General features: G+C 34.0%; 1 protein-coding gene across 2 annotated transcripts in view; it reads left to right on the forward strand.

Annotated features, from left to right (window-relative positions):
- Positions 1–835: 835 nt before the first annotated feature.
- COL3A1 (collagen type III alpha 1 chain) overlaps positions 836–22409 on the forward strand; it is a 38583-nt gene continuing 17009 nt past the window's right edge. For both annotated transcript variants that reach the window (XM_036857249.1, XM_036857248.1), the window contains exons 1-21: positions 836–1038; positions 10879–11081; positions 11336–11386; positions 11824–11937; positions 13223–13300; positions 15078–15131; positions 15594–15647; positions 16408–16461; positions 17118–17171; positions 17335–17388; positions 18048–18101; positions 18521–18565; positions 18705–18758; positions 19206–19250; positions 19830–19883; positions 20293–20391; positions 20940–20984; positions 21131–21229; positions 21431–21484; positions 21607–21714; positions 21903–21956. In XM_036857249.1, the coding sequence (XP_036713144.1) occupies positions 960–1038; positions 10879–11081; positions 11336–11386; positions 11824–11937; positions 13223–13300; positions 15078–15131; positions 15594–15647; positions 16408–16461; positions 17118–17171; positions 17335–17388; positions 18048–18101; positions 18521–18565; positions 18705–18758; positions 19206–19250; positions 19830–19883; positions 20293–20391; positions 20940–20984; positions 21131–21229; positions 21431–21484; positions 21607–21714; positions 21903–21956 (1506 nt within the window). In that variant the 5' untranslated portion in view covers positions 836–959. The remainder of the gene's footprint in view (positions 1039–10878; positions 11082–11335; positions 11387–11823; positions 11938–13222; positions 13301–15077; positions 15132–15593; positions 15648–16407; positions 16462–17117; positions 17172–17334; positions 17389–18047; positions 18102–18520; positions 18566–18704; positions 18759–19205; positions 19251–19829; positions 19884–20292; positions 20392–20939; positions 20985–21130; positions 21230–21430; positions 21485–21606; positions 21715–21902; positions 21957–22409) is intronic.

Below are 22409 nucleotides of genomic sequence, written 5' to 3' on the forward strand. Positions count from 1 at the left end.
TATTTATACTAATATTTATACCAATCCAGATAAAATGAGAACTTTTGGTACTCTTTTGATATTTCATGTGATAAGCTCTTTCTCTTTCTGTTTCTTACAAAGTCAAGACATGAAGGGCTAAATTTTCCTCTAGAAAAATCCGTTTCAGCTTTTACAAGCAGTATAAAATTTGCACTCTCACAAGGAATTACTCTTTGGCTGGCTAAAGAAATTTGTGAAAAATAGAAACAGCTATAGATTAGCATCTAACTTTTAAGGTGCCATTCAAACATATCTTAGATACTTAGTCTTTTGACATTTGCCTGAAACTGAATTTCCAGGACCCAGAGTGGGTGGATGAATGAAAGGGACAAACAGAGGCTTTTCTTCCAGTTAATCTTTTACAGTTCCCTATTTAAATTGAGTTAGGGTGGATCCTGGCAAAATCCCAATATAAAAGTCTTCTAGGAAGATCAGGTTGGCAAATTAGTCATGCCCAAGAAAAGGGCATCAAGAAATTTCTCAAAATGATGCAGTTGTTAATAAGGGGAAATAAAAAAATACCCACATCTAAGTCTTTTATTAAAACTCAAGGTAGAGCCTTTTGATATATATTCTTAAGTTGTGCAAAGACACGTATGACTAAAATATGAAACAAACTTATACATACACAGATAGACACAAGCTCCAGATGTGCAATTTCTCCTAAGTTGTGGGTTGTGTCTTCCATAAGGGAAAAAGACATATTAATCATTTCTTTTACTGCTCAGGGGATGGGTGCTGCTCTCATATTTCAGAAAGGGGCTGGAGAGTGAGGGAAGCCAAACTTTTTCCTATTTAAGGCCAAAGCACAGGAATCTCAGTGGCTGAGTTTTATGACGGGCCCGGTGCTGAAGGGCAGGGAACAACTGATGGTGCTACTCTGAGCTGCTTTGCTTTTCTCCTTTTTGCACAAAGAGTCTCATGTCCGATATTTAGACATGGTGAGCTTTGTGCAAAAGGGGACCTGGTTACTTTTCGCTCTGCTTCATCCCACTGTTATTCTGGCACAACAGGAAGGTGAGTAGGTACCGATTTCAAGCAACTTTATGGGGTTTTTGCCTTTACTTCTCTTTACAAATCAGTATAAAGGGGAAACCAGTCTCCTAAAAGCTAATTTCCTCTGTCAGCGCCCAGCTGTGAAACGTAGAACTGACCAGGGTGGTGCTTTTTACATTTGCTTAAAGAGAATACTGTCCGTTTTGTATTTTAAAGTTCTCTGGTTGTTGAAGATAAAGATGTTCTTGTACTAACTTGTTTTCACGTTAACGGTACTGGAAACTTTTTTAAATGGCTTTTAAAAGTTCCCCTCCTGGATTGTTAACATCGTGGAATGCTTCCCTAAGCAGTCTGGAAGTTGTTGGTCTCTTGTAATACCTTTATGCTCTCCTTTGTATGCTGGATTCTTTGTCAGGATAGAACATTAAGCATTGTTTACCCAGTAAGATAATGCATCTTAAAAATAGCATGCATTAAGGATAGTCTAAAGGAAAACACTACACATTATTAGAACCATTGAAATATATTTCTGTAAAATGGCAACAAGGTAATACCTGCAACGTTCTTTAAACGGGTTCAAACTGTAAAAGAGTTTCATTGTTCCTGTTTGTATTCAGTTTCAAGCATTTACATGGTTGATTAATAGGTATCTTCTAGTAATTTATGGTTAAGGCCCTAGTGTTTTCTGCATGTTCTACATTTTAACTGCATTTACATTGACAAAGAGAGTATTTATGAAAATATTTTCAACAGGAATGTTTGACTTTTCTGCAAACAAGGTAAAGATATTAGTACTCTTTGACTTCAAAAAGTTGATTTGTTCTATTTTCTAATAAGTGTAAATGATGGTTCTCATGTTCTAATTTCCTCAAAACCATGTTTGGTTCATTATCTTACTGTGTGAAAATATTTCTTTTAATTCATATGTTTCTCAGAGTCATTAAAATACCAGACATATTGGAATTAAAACTTTCATAGAATTAAGTCTTTAAATGCTAAATTTGAAGATACTAGAAGAAATCATTACACATTCATTTCTATGTGCACATAGTAAAAAAATGCTTACATTTAAACCTATAGTTTTTGAAAACATGGTGTCTGAAAACAGTTTTTCATTTTTAATGTCAAATATCTTTAATGTCCTATAGGTTGTATATGTAAGGAGGGGGGAAACACCCAACGATCTTTCTTCAGTTATATTCAGCCCATGGCCACAAATGAAAAGAAACATCCATATTCCTTGTTCCCTTCATTTCCTCTCCTCCTTTTTCCTCTCCTCCCTTCCTTTCTCCACCTTCTTATCTCTCCACCCCTTTTGACTCCTTTGGACCTCTTCCCCCTTGTCATTCCTTCACTCGTCACCCCGTCCCCTTCCTAGGCAAGACCATCTCTCTTCATCTCTCCTCCTCCTTCCCCCCTTCCTCTATCACCTCCTCCCTCATCCCCTAGTGCCCTCCCTGTGGCTCCATCTCTTTTCTTTCTTCCCTCCTCTTGCCTCCTCCCCCTTTCCTTCCCTTGAATTCTCAGTCCTCTTTCCTCTGTTCCTCTCCTCTTCCCCTCCCCATTCTATTCTCCCAGAAGATGCCACAACCCCTAGTCCTTGGCTAAAATACCAAATGACTTCTACCACACCTCCACCTCAATCAAGACTTTTACCTTTTTAAAAATCCTTAAATTCTGCTAATTTCTGGGAAAAAAATCACAAAGTTCTCATTTATTGGAAAGACTACAAACCTTTAATGTTTAGTTCAAAAGAGTGACAAAATATTTGTGGTTGCCTAGTGGTTACAATCTTTTATAATCATTATGGCTGTTTTTCTTCTCAATCCCACTTTAGAGGGGAAAAAAGTGTTTGATACCTACAGGATCTTTATATCACATAAGTTCTTTTTATTTTCCCTTTTCCCTTTAGCTGCAGAATATAATAAAAAACCATGAAATTTTGCTGATCCATTTGTATGCTTTTATGATCAAAAGAAGTTGTAAAGGATTTTGTTCAGTTTACTGCTTTTGTTTCTCATGAAAAAAGATGTTTAAGTTTTTTTTGAGATAGTAACATCTTATGTTCCCTGGAGGTTTTACAAAACAAGACCAAAAAAATGCTGGTAGATTAGCTTGGGGGAGGTTACAGGAGGTGGTTGAATATACAGCACATTGAGAATAGTCATATATAGTTCTGGGGTATGGGTTTCTTATAAATGCCCTGAGAATCCCAGAAACAGAACAGCTCCAATAAGCACTAACTTCTAGTCTACTCACACGAATATTCTAGAGCATAAAACATGTCCTCACAAAGAATTTTGGTCTTATTACAAATCTGTGGAAGTTCTATCTAATTCATGTATTTTCTTCTACCAATGGAGAAATATGTTCTATTTTATATTTCCTGTAGTTTATAAACATGCCAGATCTTAAGCACAAAGACTTGCCACCTAGTGGCTGACAGACAGTTACCATTTGCATAACCAGTGCCAACATAGATGTTACACAGCTGGATTCCATACTTTATAATGAGATTTCAAAATATCACATGTGTGAATTTTAAGTATTAAACACTACTTTCCTAAGAAAACAGGTATATTACTGATAAAATATTGTCAAACACACATACTCAAACACAAACACATGGTAGCAATATTCAAAGACTTTTAGGAAATGGGCTTGAATGTTATGGCCACTTTCAAAATTCCGTATATAACTATTCCACATATAATATATAACTATTTTTGTGAATATGTCAAGTTTCTGATTTTTTGGACTATTTGACATATTTTAGTTACTGCTTATTAAATAGATAAAAGGACAAAAAGTTATTACTAAGTAATATTGCTTCATTAGGGCAGGGAGATAAACTTAATTTTAATTCAAAGTGTTCTAATGTTTGAGCTTATATTTAGTTACTCGGCTAATTCCACTGTGATAATGAACTCTGGGCATTTAATTGTTTTAGAATTAAAGTCCACTGTAAATGGACTCAGAGAAATCAGTTCCTTATCACAGGTCATGAGAGTCTATTTTCTTTTACACTAATTTCCGTTATGCTTTAAGAGGGGATTTGTAACTGATCAAGCACACTTTGAACTGCTAAATCTACTTTTAAATAGGAGGTTCATCTAAAATTTAAGCAGAAATTATCTTCAGCTCTGTAAAAATATAAATTCCAAGAAAATAAAGTATTGGTACAAAATTTTGTGTTTTTCATTAATGATACCTTGCATTTCCTCCCCACCTCTAGAGTATTCAACATCAGATGATCTAAAGGCCTCTAAGTAAATAGATATTCTGATTAAATTCTGAAATTAAACATCTCTGTATTGTAAGAGAAAAGAACAAAGCCACTGGAACAATTCTGGAAAAGAAAGACTGTGGTTATGTGCTTCTAACTAATTCAGATTCTTGGGTTGATGTCTTATCTACAGGCTCATTATAAAAAATCAAGAAGCGTTGGATATGAGTTTTCTAGGAGTAGAGTTGAGACTAAAAGCCCTCACAAAAGTCTCTGTTCCACACCTACAGAGTTGCATGCCAGAACTTGAGTAGTCACTCAGGGAGAAGAGTGCCATCTACTGAAACCCCATGGTTTCCATTGTGGATGACTGGTGCAGAGTTCCAAAGATTATGTAGCTCAGTTCTTTCATTTTGTAACATCAGATGATCTCACCACCTTGAAGTGATTAAAGTGGATTGCTTAAGAGTTAAAGTTTTAAAGATGAAAGATGTTATTGCCTTTGCTGGACATGAAGAACATTTGTAAAGTTTCCAGGTCTACAATAACTTTCTGGAAACGTCTCAGTGGGCTGTTTCTCGTAAAACAGTTTTTCCTAGAAAAAAGTGTAGTGCTGTTGTTTTCTACATTCAAAAGAAAAAAATAAAATAAAATAGAAAAGAGAGGGGTGGTATGATGTAAAAAAATCTAGAGTTTTCAAAAGGGAAACTTGGCCTGTTTCATGTCAAGATGACAACGGAAAAAATAAGATAGCAATTCTTACACAAATCATTTGTTAACTGCAGTTTGGGGAGTTACATTAAACACTAGAATTTCTGTCTGTGCCTAATGAAAACACAGCAGAAATGGATTCCTTTCAGATTAACTAATAAAACCCTTGTATTTTCCATGACTGAGGTCAAGAACTGCCATTTAAAATGTAATCTTAGTGAACAAAACGAAAAGTTCAAAGAAGAGGACAAAAATTAAAGTGCCCCAAAGATGTAAACATTGAACATAAAGGATTCAGAACCTATTAAAAATTAAATTTGCTTTGAAAAGTCACATTAAGAAATTACTGCTTCAGTAAAATGGCATTTATTTTTCCAAAACTTTGTTTTCTATAGTATTTGGTGCGGAGGATAGCAAACAGGGACTGTGTTTCTCAAGTTAATTAAAATCAGAGAAATGCTCTGGAGCTGCCTGGTGTGTTCATAAATGTCCAAGTTCAGAAGGGAAGCTTTTAATGAAGTTAGAAGTTCATTAATATGAATCATTTAGTAACTGTATTTTCTGAAAATCAATCTTAGACATCCTATTTAGGATGTCTAAAAACAAAATCCTATGTTTTTTGGCACTGGATACATAGGCCTTATCTGTTTATTGTTGTTGCTGCTGATAGGCTCCTGCTTCTCTGTATCTAGTAAAATGTATGCTGAGTTCCCAGTCCCGGTTAATCCTGTTGGTGGTCTGGATGTCATTAGGGTGGTCTTGGAGATTAAACTCTTTTTCATAAGGTCAGGAGAAAATAAACAACAGAATTCAACTCCAGATATTATCTTCTCGTTTTGAGGCCAGATTGAAAAGATATTCTGCAGAAAAATGTTATTCCTTAAAAAAAACAAAAAACAAAAAATAAACCCTGTCTTTTTAAATTCTGATTTTAAGCTTGCAGGATTTAGAAACCATAATGGGACAGAGCTTTGAAGTTAACTTCTTTAATCCTACCCTGCCCTTGAAACTGCAGAAAGGGAATAGAATGTAGTAGTTAAAGAGTATGGAATTTAGAGACAGCTTTCCTAGGTTCAAATATTAGCTTTACCTCTTACCATAGAAAACCTTGGGAAAATCACTTCATGTCTCTGTATCTCAGATTTCCCACCTGTAAAATGAGGATTATGACAACACCCACCTCACAGGGCCTGTGGGAAGATTAAGTAAAATAGATATGCGAAGCGCTCAGAACAGGGCCTGCAACATAAGAGATACAGATACAAACTCTGCCTAGTATTAGTTTTACTAACACTGGAAAATAAAATTACTGTAAGGAAGAAATTAAAGTACTTAATGATTTAGTGATAAGGAAGGTAAGAATAACATTTTGGTTATCAGACATAAAACTTAAAGATGTTTGCCAACTGTAATTATACAAGTAGAATATATTTTCCTCAGTATTCCTATAATTGATCACTAATCAGATTATATTATAATGTAATTGCTGATTGTTAGGTATATGATACTTTTAATTCTAATTCTCTAATATTTTTATTTTTCACAGGGAAAAATATTAACCACCTTAAAGGAAATTTCTAATTGGAGACATAAAAATCATATAACTATAAAGAATAAAACAAGGAAACATCTAGAAATGATGATTCATAAAATTTCTTGGTTTGGGGGTTTTTTTTTTTTGGTAGGGGACAAGAATAAGAAGAATCTACCTTGTCCATGCAAAACATTTTAAAATTGATATTATCTACTTAGGTCTACAGATATTTCCTTCAGTCCTTTTTGTTAATTCATCTAACATACTTTAACATACTCTGATTAATAATAAGCAGCTAAAACATATTTATTAAAAATGTATGTTCTTCAAACATAAGTATCATTTAAAAGCCAAACATATTTCAGTTGGAAGCTATATGAATTCCTTTTGCTCACACTTACAAAATATTCAACTTTCTACCGTAACAGGAAAATAATGTTACGATAATTTGCATATCACATCTGTTATTTTTAGATTTTCAGATGAAAGAAAACCTTCTCTCTGAAGAGGATTCAATCAGAAGAGAAGAGAAAAGAATTAAACTTGTCACTCAAGCTAAATCAACAATTTGATTGGATGCTTTAGGGCATATTATTTTTACTCCAAAAATGGAATTAAGACAAACATAACTTGCATTATTTTTTAGTCACTACAGTAAAAGTCTATCAAATCAGCATAAATTAACATTTGAAGAATGGAAACCAAAACAACAAAAAGGAAAGCTTTTAAGAACATCTGAAAATATTAAATTATGTTACTTGGTTTTATTTTTCTCTAAAGTTCCAAAACAGAGAGCTAGAAAATAAAAGAGTCAAAGAGTGGATTATGTCATACACTAGCTTCATTTTGTTTTATAACTTAGATGATGATTTAGTCTAATGCATTGTTTGAGTGAACACAGAGAAACTTATTTCAGGACAGTTCTTTGTACATGTCACTAAGTGACATGAGAGGTGGGGTTTAAAATTAATTACGCATTGGAACAGGGAGACTTAGTTTAAGCAATAACAATAAAGGAAGTAATTGGGAAATCTATTACTTGTCCAGCAGTAAAAATGAGATTATTTACCTCTTCTTTAACATATTTACAAAAGTATGTATCTTATTTTTTTTCATCAAAGCTGCTCTGAATTTAGATATCTAAGAAAAGAAGGGAATAATATGAGATGACTACTGTTTCTGAATTCCGTTTTCTATTTTATTTCTAAACGCTGCAAGTGGCTAACTAGAGCGTTTTATTCCTCTTGAAAACAAAACATTTTTTTCCTTGACTCTGCCATGATTTTCTCATATATAACTAGGCTATGGTCCTAAAACTGAGGACCGTGAGACATCTGTGTAATAGGTTTAGCTTCTGAGAGAACATGTTGCCAACCATATTTTGTCATGCACAAAACACAAAGTTAGAGGCAACTACATAAAATTCTCCATTCTTTCAACAAGGGTGACTGAGGTAGAACTGCAGAGAAAAGTCTGACTTTCAGCTACAAGTTTCTACAGGAACTGACTTTTCAGGAGAGCCAGATTTCTTTCAAATGAATGTGAGATAAGTTACGGCAATAAGCAAAAGTGCATTAATTCTTACTTTTCAAGCATTCCACCTTTCTTCTTTTATTTAGAACATCACCTTTAAAAACAAGAGAAGTACACCAAAATAACTCAACCTTTATATTGAGACCTCTATGTTTTAAAAAGCATAACACACATGGCTTCTAATAAAATTTGGAAAGAAAAGGCTAAATAATTTTCATTTATGTAACACTGAGTTTAACTCCAATTCTAAAAAATTCATTTACAACTTTAATGTCAATACTATGCTCATTTGTTTAAAAGTTTGCAGAGTGAATGTAAAATACCGTATCTCTAGGTTGTGATAGTACCTTCAATGAGACACAAATATAGGAGGATGAATACACAAGGGAAAATGTTGTATGTTAATTTTAAAGCAGAATAAGAACATAGGAAGAGAAGATATTTAAAATACAACATGCTTGACCCTAGTTTTAACTGTTATCTTCATTTGTCTTTAATATGTCATCAGTATCCAACAGCTAATTTTTATAAAACAGGTCCTATGTCAAATATAGAAAGATATTCTTGACCCAAAGACAAAGAGCTAAAAAAAGTATTAGTATAAACTGGTCGTATCTTTTTCTTTTTTTTCTCAGCTTTATTGAAGTATAAATGACAAATGAAATTGTATATATTTAAGGTGTACAACATGATGAGTTGATATATATACACATTGTGAAATGATTACCACAATCAAATTAATTAATACATCCACATAGTTACGTGTGTGTGCGTGTGTGTGTGTGTGTGTGTGGTGAAAACACTTAAAATCTACTCTCTTAGCAAATTTCAAACATATATTGGCCTATGGTCAATATTCTGTATACTAGTGATATCTTCAAGGAAGCTGAGAAGCCTGTATCCACATTATTAATGGGAAAAAATCTTGAGCTAAAACTTATCTGTTGGGACACTTCATATAATGTTAATTTAGAGAAATTTTTTAAAAATAATTCATCTTAAGAAAAGGGAGCCAGTGTAAAGTTTGAAGAGTGTATGTCATGCAATTTTATTAAACAACCTTCCATCTCATCAAAATTTTCAGGCCTTTTCTGAAAACCAGTGAACTTAGTTCCTAAATATGTCAGTTCTGCTTAGAGAACAAATTTAATGCCTAGATCCTTTAAATTACTACTGTTCATAATAATATGAAAAAGATTGCACTTCTCTTAAGCATATCTTTCAAAACACCATTTAAACAGGCCTACTTCATTCACATGAGGTAAGCATTTTGGCATTCAGCTTTTATGCTCACAGGGTATAAAGGAACGCTCCTTTAAAAGCTTAGACAATATTTCTTTCCAATGTTCTCATCTGTTTCAAACATGGAGGAGGAACTAAAATAACTTTTTAAAATAAGCAGATTCTTTCTTGCTTACTTAAATTTGCAGTTAAACAACCATACTTTCTTTTATTAGCTGTAAACACATTGGGTAATTGTAACAAGAAAAGACTTTTAAACTTCTTGAATCCATCAGGGGTGTGGCACAAGATCATTAAAGTTGTATCTGCACACATAGATGGAAATGGGGAGGGGAGGTATGCTGTAGAGTACCTAGATTCCAAAATTCTCCTTTTTTTGTGAACTTTTCTTTATTGAATCAGCCAAACCTCTATACCCAAAATATTTAGCATTACTTCAGGTATGGAGAGGATATAAAAACGGGAACATGAAGAGGTTATCTTCATGGCTGTATGTAGTATCCAGGTAGAAAAATCTCAGGACTCTCTCTAAGGCCTCTTGGCCACAGGGCACCAAAAAGTGTTCTTAAATGACTTGCCTTCTCCCAAGCAAGCCTCTTTCAACAGACAAAAGTTCGGGCTCTGAGAAAATAAAATTTCACTGTTTTACAAAAATACAAATACTGAACAAGTATATGATTTGTTGTTGGCAAAAATTTTTGCAGATGTTTAGAAACTTGTAGTTTATTTTCTCAACTACTGGCAAGCTATCATAGTAATCCTCAAGAGCTAAAGTTATACTCAAGCACCGTCCACAGCTAATGCTTTAAGAATTGAGACCTGGTTTTATTTTGGCAACCCCTAAGCTGATTCATTGTTAATAGCTGCTGAAATTTCAGTATCTTACATATAATTAGGAAACAAGTCTAAAATTTTGGTTGAAGCAAATTTTTGACCATTTTAAGCCACAAATACACATGGTCATGATTCATATTTTTCCCTATTATTCCTTGCCAATTTTTGTTTAAAAAAACTTTTTTTTTTTTTTTTTTTTAGTGATTTGGAAACCTCTTTACATCCATATGGGGTATACAATATATTATATTATATCATATTATGTTGACCTACTAATGCCCAACAGAGCTAGCAGTGATATTCAATACATACAATAAGACTTGTTAAGATTTTCCCAGGAATCTGGAAGAGTTTTACGTTGCCAAGAGTAATTCAGGTTTCCCCTGAATTTCTCAACTAGGTTAATAAAATCCAGAAAGTCTTCAGAGTTAGTGACAAAATCATCTTTATAGTTTAATGCTCCCATCTATAGTTAAAGCGAAGAATAGAAATTAGATAGAAAAACTTGTTTTCAATTGCACAATTAATAAATAAATGTTTAAGTGATTGTCGGATTTCCACTGGTGTTAAATTCTCACTACAAGCAAAAGTAAAATACCTACTGGCCCTAAGGAAAGTTTACCTTGGTATACCAATTTGATGTTAATAAACAGATTTGGTATTTAAAGCAGTCTCTTACTACTTAGTAAATTATGGAGGAAGACCATGATAGTCTTCATAATTTAATTTTGGATTTTTTTTTGAACGTGCAAAATATCACACCATCTCTCTTATTTTTCAGTTGTTGAAGGAGGATGCTCCCATCTTGGTCAGTCCTACGCGGATAGAGATGTCTGGAAACCAGAACCATGCCAAATATGCGTCTGTGACTCAGGATCTGTTCTTTGTGATGACATAATATGTGATGACCAAGAATTAGACTGTCCCAACCCCGAGATCCCATTTGGAGAATGTTGTGCAGTTTGCCCACAGCCTCCAACAGCTGTGAGTTTAAAGAAAATCTGTACATACTCAAGATTCATATTTAAACACATGAATAGTTCCTATGTCATAGGAGCCTGAAAGGAAGTGAAAGTAATGTCCAGCAAATAATCACATGGGTATTACCAGTAAAAGGTGAACCTTCCTGTTAAAAACCAGAGATTGGATGCAATTTAGGATAAGAAATTGGGACACACTTCATGGGAAAATTGTTCCTATCTATGTCTTGTTTCATCTGTATCTTTTCCATTTATTAGCCCACTCGCCCTCCTAATGGTCATGGACCTCAAGGACCCAAAGGAGATCCAGTAAGTAAACATTCTACAGTGAAAGGAAATTAGTTCCTTGATGAGTTTGCTTTCCTTTTTTCCCTTCTAATAACCTTTCCATATTTGAACTTTCATCATGTATACATTTCCTTTAGTACCACATATTTAAATAATGACACATGATAACTCAAACTGAGAATCCATAATTGTGCATGTAAAGATTCAGATTTCCCCATCTTTGTATAATGTCTTCATCCCTATTATTGGTTTGAAAAATAACATATAGGTCAATATACAAAGGAATAAATTACACTGAAATTATTCACATGATTTGGGTAAAAATGTATAGATTCCCAAGAAAACGTATCCCTTATGTTGATTTCTTATAAAGCATAGAAGCTACAATTTAATAATGATTCCAAATCACTAGGACTTTTCAGTGTTTTGTTTATTTTTATCTCTGATTTTTTTCTTAGGGTCCTCCTGGTATTCCTGGGAGAAATGGTGATCCTGGTCTTCCAGGCCTGCCAGGTTCCCCTGGTTCTCCTGGCCCTCCTGGAATCTGTGAATCATGCCCTACTGGTAACCAGGTAATAAATTCCAGGACTAAAACGTTGTCCCATTTAAAACTACCTGGTTCATTTTCTTTTCTTTAGTCTATATTACATCTCACTTCTGTGGGTTTCTTATATCTATTCTCTGATTTTGTGTATTTAACAAATTCCCATCTAGTGCTTATATATGCTAGGCACTCTTCTAAATGCTTTATAAATATTCACTTTTCCTCATAATTCTAATGGTATTGCTACTATATCTTTGCAAAATTTCCCAGCTTCTAAGCAGGCATATAATATATGCATTATGTTTGAAAAATGAACCATCAACTCCCCAAAGAATTAACCTAGAGAATTTAGGAATTGCTGTAACTATTCCCCTTATAATCCTGATGGTAAAGCCTCTGAAAGTCTGGACAAAAGCAGCTGAAGAGCTATGAACACTCCTTAATGACTTCAAGTCCAGAGGATTATTCAAGCCTATGCAACTACTCTTGCCAAGCCTTCAGAGCATATCCTGCTCCTCTTAAAAAGCATGGCAACCCACTAACTCTGCATGTAAAGCAGATAACTAAACAAATAAATAAGACAACATTTCTACTGCATGAAATTAGGAGAAATTAGAAAACACATATACAAATCACTGTGGGTTGAAAAAAAAAGATTTTCAAAAATCAATTTGACAGGAAGCAAAGGATATAGTCTAACTTATTCTTATCTTGGTACCAAACAGAATCCATTGCTAGAATTCAAAATAAAATAATTTCCAAAACAATCCAATAAACACATGAACCTTTCTATTAAATCTCGTGCTTGTTTTCTATGGGGATGTTTACTTTTTGGCGAATCTGTTAGGTACATTAACCAAAAACTGGAGATATAAATTTTACTTGTATCATTAACTTTTGAGAAAGTAATTTGACATCTTCATTTTTTCTGCTCCAAGTAAGAAAGTCAGATTATATGATCTCAAGGCTCTTTCAGCCTTCGTCTACAATCTTATGTTTCTAAGGCTGTAGATATCACTTAGAAATATTTTTAGTAAGAGCATATAGAAACAAATTATTTAGAAACAAATTGCATACAGTCAGTTGAAAGATTTGTGCATTGCATAGGCAAGTATTTCTGTAAGACATCTAATATCTAAAGTTACAGAGAGATAGAATAGCAAGATAATTCAATAATACATACCACACTCTCTGGCATGCTGAAAACTTTCTATCAGTGAACAGATGTTGCGTGCATTTCTTCTAAATGCTTCTGAAAAGAACTATGATCTGTATATCAACATGATCTTATCTACCTGGTCTCTTTGCTACAGAACTATTCTCCCCAGTATGAGGCGTATGATGTCAAGTCTGGAGTAACAGGAGGACTCCCAGGCTATCCCGGGCCACCTGTATGTACAAGTGTTTGTCAGCATTTAGAGAATAATTTAGCCTTCCACTCTTAAATCTTGAATGGTTGTTCTTCTAGTAATACAGTGTTATGACAGAATTGTACAAAATAGCTTATTCTTTGTTAAGACCGGGAAAGAAAATGGTAGGTTTATCATGATCCTTCTTTCCTAACTCATTTTTTTTCTTCACTGCCTCTTATTTCACGGCTGTTTTGCCACTTCTTCCTTCTTTACAAAACCACCTGTTCCAGGGGCACACCTGCCTTCATACTTAGGTCTCACACGCCTATATTTCCTAATTTTAACCAAATTTTGTTATTTTTCACTTCAATTTTTTCTCACCTGACTTGTTCAAAACCTTCTTTCAATGTCTGTTCATTATTCAAATGCTACTTTCTAGATGACAATCCACTTGCTGACAATCCAATATCACAATTCATCTCACCTCAAATCCTGAAATCAAATACAAATATTTCCAGAATTTATCGAGTATTTAAGTTCATCTATTGTAAATGATATCAATTCACATTGTATGCGAAGGGTTCCCTTCAATGTAAATGACTTGCAGTTTTGATAGAAGAAAATAGCAAAAAAGCATTGAAACCTAGGCACGTGTGCTTGACGCATGGTGTCCCATGTAAATGACCCTTGTTGAAGAATAGCCATTAGGAGGAGCAGTACTATGGAAGGTTATCATTTTACTGCCAGAAACAGGTATGTATGTGTAAATGAGACATGAAGCTGGATTCCCAGGGATTATGGAAGATTGCTGCCCAGATCATTGGACCCCATAGCTGTGACTTCTAAAACTAGAGAGGGTAAAATTTCAGCTATTAGATCGAAATGATCAGTTAAAGAAAGACCCTTAATTGGTAAAAAAGTAAATTGTAAGAAGAGAATTTTACTCATCTTTAAAGTTTTAGAACCTGTGACTTTTTTGTGTATATTTTAAAACCAGAAGGACAATTGTATTAACTATGTAAATGTAAACATCTGTTGTTACTCAGCTACATTCACATTATGAATCCTATTTTTCAATCAGATATACTGTTTTTACTAAAAAAAAAACCTAAAAAACTAAAAAATCCACTACTTATTAAGATTCCAGAAAAAAAGTTACAAGATAAAATTTAAGGAGAAACTCTAGTTTTATAAATTTATTATCAGCATTTATAAATAGTGTGCTACAGAGCTGAAGATTTTCTAGTTTAACCTGTATTTCTGAACAATGATAAATCATTTATAATTTATTGTTGTCCCACGTACGATGAATCTTACATACGCATCTAAATCTTCATATCAACACACCTCAGTGATATAGTTAAGAACTTTTGGGTTGATTTACAGCATTATTTTTAGAAACTGGGGTTTATAGTATGCAGATCAATATTTTTCCACATTGAGTTGAGCTGCCAGGCAAAAATATGCTCCTTCACCAGTTCGAGTATCACCCTAATGTTGCAGAGATTCTCAAAGCATTTTGTATAGATTTTTCTAGATTTTGAATGCACTTTTTGGGGAACTCAGGTCAACATTTTATAACACCAATAATTTTTTTGGCTCTGAGAGAATTTCATTTAGAGTGAAGTTTTTGTGATGAGATTTTCATTTAAAATTAATAAAATTAATTAATCTATGAATAGTTATCACATAATGAGGTATGCTGTTCTCATTTTTAAAGATGTCAGTATCATTCCAAACAGAGATCTCTGATGCCTGGTTAAAGTGTATTGCAGATGCATTTATTTTGTACTTATCCTTCGAATTTTTGTTCCAGGGTCCACCCGGCCCACCCGGTCCCCCTGGTGCATCCGGTCATCCTGGTTCCCCTGTAAGTATAGCCATTAATGGTGATTTCTTCTTCATGCATATTATATGAATCAAGTTAATATAGATCTTACTGTAATTTTGCCATTCCAGCATGTATAATCTCAATTAAGTAGAGAAGTAGCAACCAAGAAACTATCATTCCTTCAAAGATGTTGGAATCTCACATTTAGTTCCTTTTAACTATTAGCAATTAAAACCTTGGTAAAATTAAACCACATATTTAATTTGCTTGTCATATGGCTTCAAGTCTGAAACAATTCAGTTTCAGTGGAATTAAGTGTGTAGAATGGAATAAATTAACTCTATTTTGATCTGAAAAATCGTGGTTTCGATATTTATAAACTAGAATACAATTCGCTGACTACATTCACAAATTCTGATTTCATACTGTCTTCAAGATGTAAATGAATCATATGAAGATTAAGTTAGTTTACAAATATTTACGTATTATTCTATCCACTAGGGTTCTCCAGGATACCAAGGTCCCCCTGGTGAACCTGGGCAAGCTGGTCCTTCAGTAAGTAACAATTGTATCTATATTTAATAAATTAACAGCTCTAGATAGAAACCACCTTCATTTTCTAAAACATAACCGTCGAATGCTACAAAATATAGATCAAATTTATTTAAAATAATAAGTTGTACTTTTATGATCGTTGAACTGGTTTCAAAGATCTTTTGGACTCAAAAGTTTAGATATCTTAGAGACACCTACTATTTTAATCTAGGAATTTCCTGGCTAATTAGCCACCACCACAGTCCACTTCCTAGTGCGAATACAAATCCTCTTTCTCTTAAATATGGATTAATTATCCTGTAGCCGCTCAGTTCACCTGCATGTCTACTCTTCTGAAATATAATTTTAAAATTAATTTAGTAGAAATAAGCATAGTCTAACAAAGTCCACCGAGAAAACATGCTGTGTAAATAAGGTGAAGTTAGTTTAATATTTCAAAATATTTGAAAATACCTATACATTTAAAATTTCAATATCTCAAAAAATGTAGAAGTGCATTTGGGTTTATAAATACACACATGTGATATAAAATACTGATACATGGTACTTAAAATTTTCATAAAAAATAAGTTTAATAAACAGTAACAACTGGATTTAATATAGGTATACTATTAACTCGGTGTGTCATTTTCATGATGAGAAACATTGATAGTATTTTTTAAAAGGAGTTTTTTTCTAGAAATACACATAATTAGAATAATAAATTGATTGTAACAGAAAAATCTACAGATATATTTGTTTTTTATTTCCTTTTTTTCAGGGTCCTCCAGGACCTCCTGGTGCTATAGGTCCATTAGGTCCTGCCGGAAAGGATGTAAGTTTTTAAGAATTGAATGGGGATACAGCAAAATTCAAGTTGGAATATTCTAAATAGTATATCCCATGTTCTAGGATCTCAAAGAGAAAAACCTTACTCAAAAACTTGTTGATATCTTAATAACTTTTTAGCTCATATTAATCTCTGAATATCTACGTAATATTTGCATAGCTACATATACCAGTTTTTGAATTCCAAACCAACAAAACCTCCAAATGTGCTTCTTGACTCTGTCAAGAAGAGTCATCCAGTGAATACATCACTTAACTAGAGAAGACGCTTCTTCTCTCTGTCTCTTGTAATAAAGAAATTTGTATCAGTTTTTTACGAACTTGAAAACTTAAAAACACAATCAATATTATGCCAGTCTTTCTTTTCCATTTAATTTCCAATGGCAAATTCTTCCCACTGGATTGAGAGGTGGTCATAATACTTGTTTGGAGTGATGCCTGCATTTTTTATAAGTTTATATCAAGGTGGGAGAAGCTCTCCCCATTCCTTTTACTAGGAAAGCTGTTCTCACAACCATATGTTTAGTCCAACCATTTTCATGAGTCCTTGGTGAGAAAAATGCAAAATAATCAGTTCACTAATTGGTTACAATGATTTTTCTCTTACACAAGCTCCCATATATTCTTTATTTCTCCACCTAGGGGGAATCAGGAAGACCCGGACGACCTGGAGAGCGAGGATTGCCTGGCCCTCCAGTAAGTCTTCAGCATGCAATGAATTAGTTGGAGTAATCACAATGATCTTAGATTGAAAATTACTATATAATTAAGTTAAACTTAAAAAGGGAAGGCATTTTCACTACTGGATTGTGAGTCTATTTGAAAGTTCATTAATATCTTTTTTATTCCTTATTTTTAGGGTGTCAAAGGTCCAGCTGGCATGCCTGGATTCCCTGGTATGAAAGGACATAGAGTAAGTACAGTTTCTAAATTGACTCTAAGTTGTTGCATTTGGCTATGTTTACTTACCTAACCAATTTTATTGGACAATTGAGTGTGTGCCAGAAATGACTGATTCTGACTAGTTGTTTTGATTTTCTAAGTCTATCAACTTTATTTGTTGACCAAATCAACTAGTTATTTTACATAAAGTAATAAAGCTGATTTTAAGTGTATGGAAAATACTTGCAAAACAGTAAGTTTCTTACTGCCACTGTCAGAAAAGATGAAAATATACCATTGAGAATTATTCTTGACTTAGTCAATATGATTTACAGATCGAATCAAATGACTTATTCTATGCAAAACATTAGATAGAGTAAACCAGCTGAGCCAAAAATTGATCAACTTCATAGACATAAAAATCTACGAAACTGATACTTGCCTTAATGCTACATTTAAAGCAAATTCCTAATTGGACTAAATTGTACTTTCTAATTAGTTCATGTTTTTTACTGTAAAATCAATGTCCAAGGTCTTCAATGCACTTAAAAGAGTTTTAAATTATTCATGTCAATGTTGAAAATAGTGCTATGTGGTAAAGCTAGCTATAAAAAATTTAATGTAAAGTTTTTAACTGTTCTGAATTGTTAACAGATCTTAATATTTTTACTACTTTTATCTATTTCAAAGGGCTTTGATGGACGAAATGGAGAAAAAGGCGAACAAGGTGCTCCTGGATTAAAGGTAAATCACAACAAAATCATAAATAAATTTATTTAAATATTATAGCTATATTTAAGATTTATATTTTAGGGTTTGCCTTTTTCTAAAACATACCTGAGTTTTGCATTTTAAGAGCTAAATAACAGCGACTAATTGAGATGTTCTCTTAAAACTTCCATGAAAGCTGATAACTTGAACTGTCTAGATTAGAAATGATTGAGCGCCCAGAGTAACACGTTGATTACTTCTGTTTAGTCCTCAAGTTTTTTAAATGCAAAAACTGAGATTTACAGCATATAAGATTGCTAACAAAAATTTGGTGTTGTTAAAATGTAATCTTTTTCTTGGTTCCATATGTTTTTTATAATATGCTGTGTTGAAAAAGTTATAAATTTCTCCTCCTGTTATACAAAATGGTGACACATTTTACATGTTTCTAGGGTGAAAATGGCCTTCCAGGTGAAAATGGATCTCCTGGAGCGATGGTAATTATGTTTCTTATCATACAATTTTCAGTTTTACTATTAACTTCCACCCAACGCAAAACTTGCCTTGCTCACTCTCCAACCATTCTCACACATATCTAGTTTAAAATAAGACCACACTTTTAATTTTATTCTGTAGGGTCCAAGAGGGCCTGCTGGTGAGAGAGGACGACCAGGACTTCCTGGAGCTGCAGTGAGTATTCTTACTGACATTACACAATTACAACCCGAGTCACCGAGAAGTGTCTCAGTCAGTTTTCAGGCTGTGACAATCTGCAAGAAGTTTTCTATAAAATTGCATTTAAAGTCACCTCCATAAAGATTTTAGCCATAATTATATGCAAACAAATAAGTGTTTTATAGTTATTATCTGTTGAGGATTTTTTAACGTGTTAGCTTGGCATATTTATGCATTAATTTGCCTTCAGTTCTGTAAAACACAGAATCTAATCTTTCTATATCAGATCATTGCTGTACCTATCAGAATTTCAACAATTTCCCTCTAAAGGTATATAATTATTAAGCAGATTTTAATATACTTGAGGAAAAGTCAACTCAATTGAGTCAGACTTTTAGTTAAAATATTACTTGTGACCAGCCTTTCAGAAAGAAGATATTTGAGACTAACTTCTCTTTTTAGGGGGCTCGAGGTAATGATGGAGCTCGAGGAAGTGATGGACAACCAGTAAGTAACTTTTTATCTAACCCTGATGGGCTTAGTGTAATGAGAGATTATGGAATTTTGGAGTATTGGAATAACATGGATTGTAGACTTAAAACTCAACGTTGTTCATAAATATCTGATTCAAACTGACACTAATCCCATAAACAAAATCTAGAAACAATTAATCTAGAAACGGTAAGCCCATAAACAAAATTCTGATACTCCTTATTATACTTGGCCAGTTACTAACATCTGTATGGTGCTTACAATGTTAGTTAAGGGCCAATATTGGATATGACAATTAAAAGAGTCCTGCAAAATAGATAATAATGCTATCTCTATTTTATAAATGAGAGCTCAAGGCTAAGTGACCTGCACAAAGTCACCAGAATTCATGGCATAAGTTGTCGGGCATGGGTGATCCAAATTTTCTTTTTATTTTACCACACTATTTCTCCACATAATGTTCATCTCTGACGATAAATACTGTTTTTATCTAATTTTCCTCTGTATTGTGTATGTACCCACTTATTATTTACCAGTAGTGTTAGTTTTCTTTTACTTGATTAAGAGCTCTTGAAATGTTATTTATTTTTTTAGGGTCCCCCTGGTCCCCCTGGAACTGCAGGATTCCCTGGTTCCCCTGGTGCTAAGGTAAACATGTATTTCTGTAGAAGAATGTAAAATATATCTTTGAGACAACAGAAAATCATTGGGCTGCTTCTTGAAAGTGATTTTTTTAACAGTCAAGTGGATTTCTTTGAGCTATATAGATCTTTAAAGCCCTATTCTTGTTTCCAAAAGGGGTTTTATCCCTGGCCTTCGGCTATTCTGATCTCTTCTGATGTCTTTTCTTTTTTCCCACTCTCTTTCTGCAAACAGAGATAACACAGTCACACACATAGTTACCATTTTTCTCTGCCTATGTGATTAATGAAATTTTGCTTTAATTATCGTACCACTTCAGCCTTTGGGAGATGGGTTTAAACAGGACTGACTAGCAAACTGGCCAAGAGATTAGAAGTGGCAAGGGAGACTGACTACTTAGGGTTTTATCCCTTAGGGTGAAGTTGGACCTGCGGGATCTCCTGGTTCAAATGGCTCCCCTGGACAAAGAGGAGAACCTGGACCTCAGGGACATGCTGGTGCTCCAGGTCTTCCTGTAAGTACCAAATATGGCTGGTTAAGGGAGAGCATTTTTACACTTTATTTCATGAAAGCATATGTTCTAATGTTGCTATCAATTAAAATTACTTTTTTGCAAAGAAATGTTGCTTAGTGCTCTGCAATAACTCTACTATGATAAATATTGATTTGACAAGTACCGAAATTAGTTTTGCGGTCTGTACTTTTCTAGAATTTATGAATTCTATGGTTATATGACACAGAATAAGTAGAGGATGGATAGTTATCTGATACTTTGAAGACTGTGCCCCAAACTAATCACCAATCAGAAAAATTCGGAACAGAAACAAGACCAAAAACCTCTTCTCTATGTACTTATTTAATAATTTAGACCAAGTGCGTATTATCTTTAATTTATTCAGATAACGATCATTTTTTGCGACATTTTATGTGTTGTGCTGTAGTTGGAAGAATCACCTAATCTCTATAAAGCACCCATCAATAAATTTATTTTAGTTATATAAGCAACTTCAAATATATATGCACTATTTGCATTCTTATTAATATGCTCTTTTCCCCTCTTAGGGCCCTCCTGGGAGTAATGGTAGTCCTGGTGGTAAAGGTGAAATGGTAAGATGCCCCCACCACTCACCCGCATTCAGCCATACACATATTATTGGCTTCCTCTGCATTTTGCAGGACAATACATTTAAGTTAGCTATTTAGAAAAGAAAGTTCAAGTTTGCCTAATGTTAACGTTCTTGGATTGTTTCTAGGGTCCTGCTGGCATTCCTGGGGCTCCTGGACTGATAGGAGCCCGCGGTCCTCCAGGACCCTCTGGTACCAATGGTGCTCCCGGGCAGCGAGGTGCTGCAGTAAGTTGTCTATTTTTCCTTTATTGTCTGAAAGGTGTGGTTTATTTCTCACGGTAAAAAAAGAAATAGCAGGCTCTTTGTTCTTGTTCCATTGAATTTATATTGATTTCACTCTGGTTTTATAATTGAATCAGGTGTGACTGGTGGTTATTTTGTTAGTCTATTTTCCACGTTTTTAAACCAAGATTATGTCCCATTTAGGGTGAACCCGGTAAGAATGGGGCCAAAGGAGAGCCAGGATCACGTGGTGAACGCGTAAGTATCGCCCTAACAGATTTGATTATTTCTTAGAAATGTATACCATAATCAGGAAATAAACAGGTAAAAAATTTGCAGGGAAATTCAGTCAATATTTCTTTATTGACCTCCTTTCACAGGGGGAAGCTGGTTCTCCAGGCATTCCAGGACTTAAGGGTGAGGATGGCAAAGACGGTTCTCCTGGAGAACCTGGTGCGAACGGACTTCCCGGAGCTGCAGGAGAAAGGGTACGTTTCCCACGGGCATCGAAAAGGAAAACAATCATAGAACTTCACCTTCACTGTGAAGCAACCATGTTTGTTCTTAATTTGAGTAGTACTCAATCCCAAATATTGTTTTGAAGCATTTCACAGTATGAGAATTATGAAAAAGTTTTGGCACTTTAGACTTAAATATTTGCCTTTCACTATTTCAGGGTATGCCTGGATTCCGAGGACCTACTGGAGCAAATGGCCTTCCAGGAGAAAAGGTAGATAACTTTAGTTTTCGATGCTCAGGAATGCTGGTGCTACACATAGGTATATTCTTCTATACAGTTTCCCATTAATTAACACCTAACTATCTGAATGAAATATATTGGAGTTAAAAAAATAGTAATTCCCAATGTAAAACAATGGGAATTATTGCATTCCCTGCTCAGCCATTCTCTTAGCTTTGTAACTAACATTATTTAACCTCTATGAGAATTCTTTAATTTATCTGTCAGTTGGGAACTATTTATCTCAATATCATTGCAAGAATAAGTTAGACTAAAATGCCTGAAAGTTCTTTGGAAACTCTGAAGTGCAGTGCAAATCTGATTTCGTAACATCAAAGATATTTGATTTTATATGCACCAAACTATATTGCTAAGCCCACTAAATATTGCTTTCTTCAGCATGTGATGTTCATCGAAGTTGCCTTAAAATATTTCCGGTATGAC

This window comes from Balaenoptera musculus, chromosome 7 (genome assembly GCF_009873245.2).
Source record: "Balaenoptera musculus isolate JJ_BM4_2016_0621 chromosome 7, mBalMus1.pri.v3, whole genome shotgun sequence".
NCBI lineage: Eukaryota > Metazoa > Chordata > Mammalia > Artiodactyla > Balaenopteridae > Balaenoptera > Balaenoptera musculus.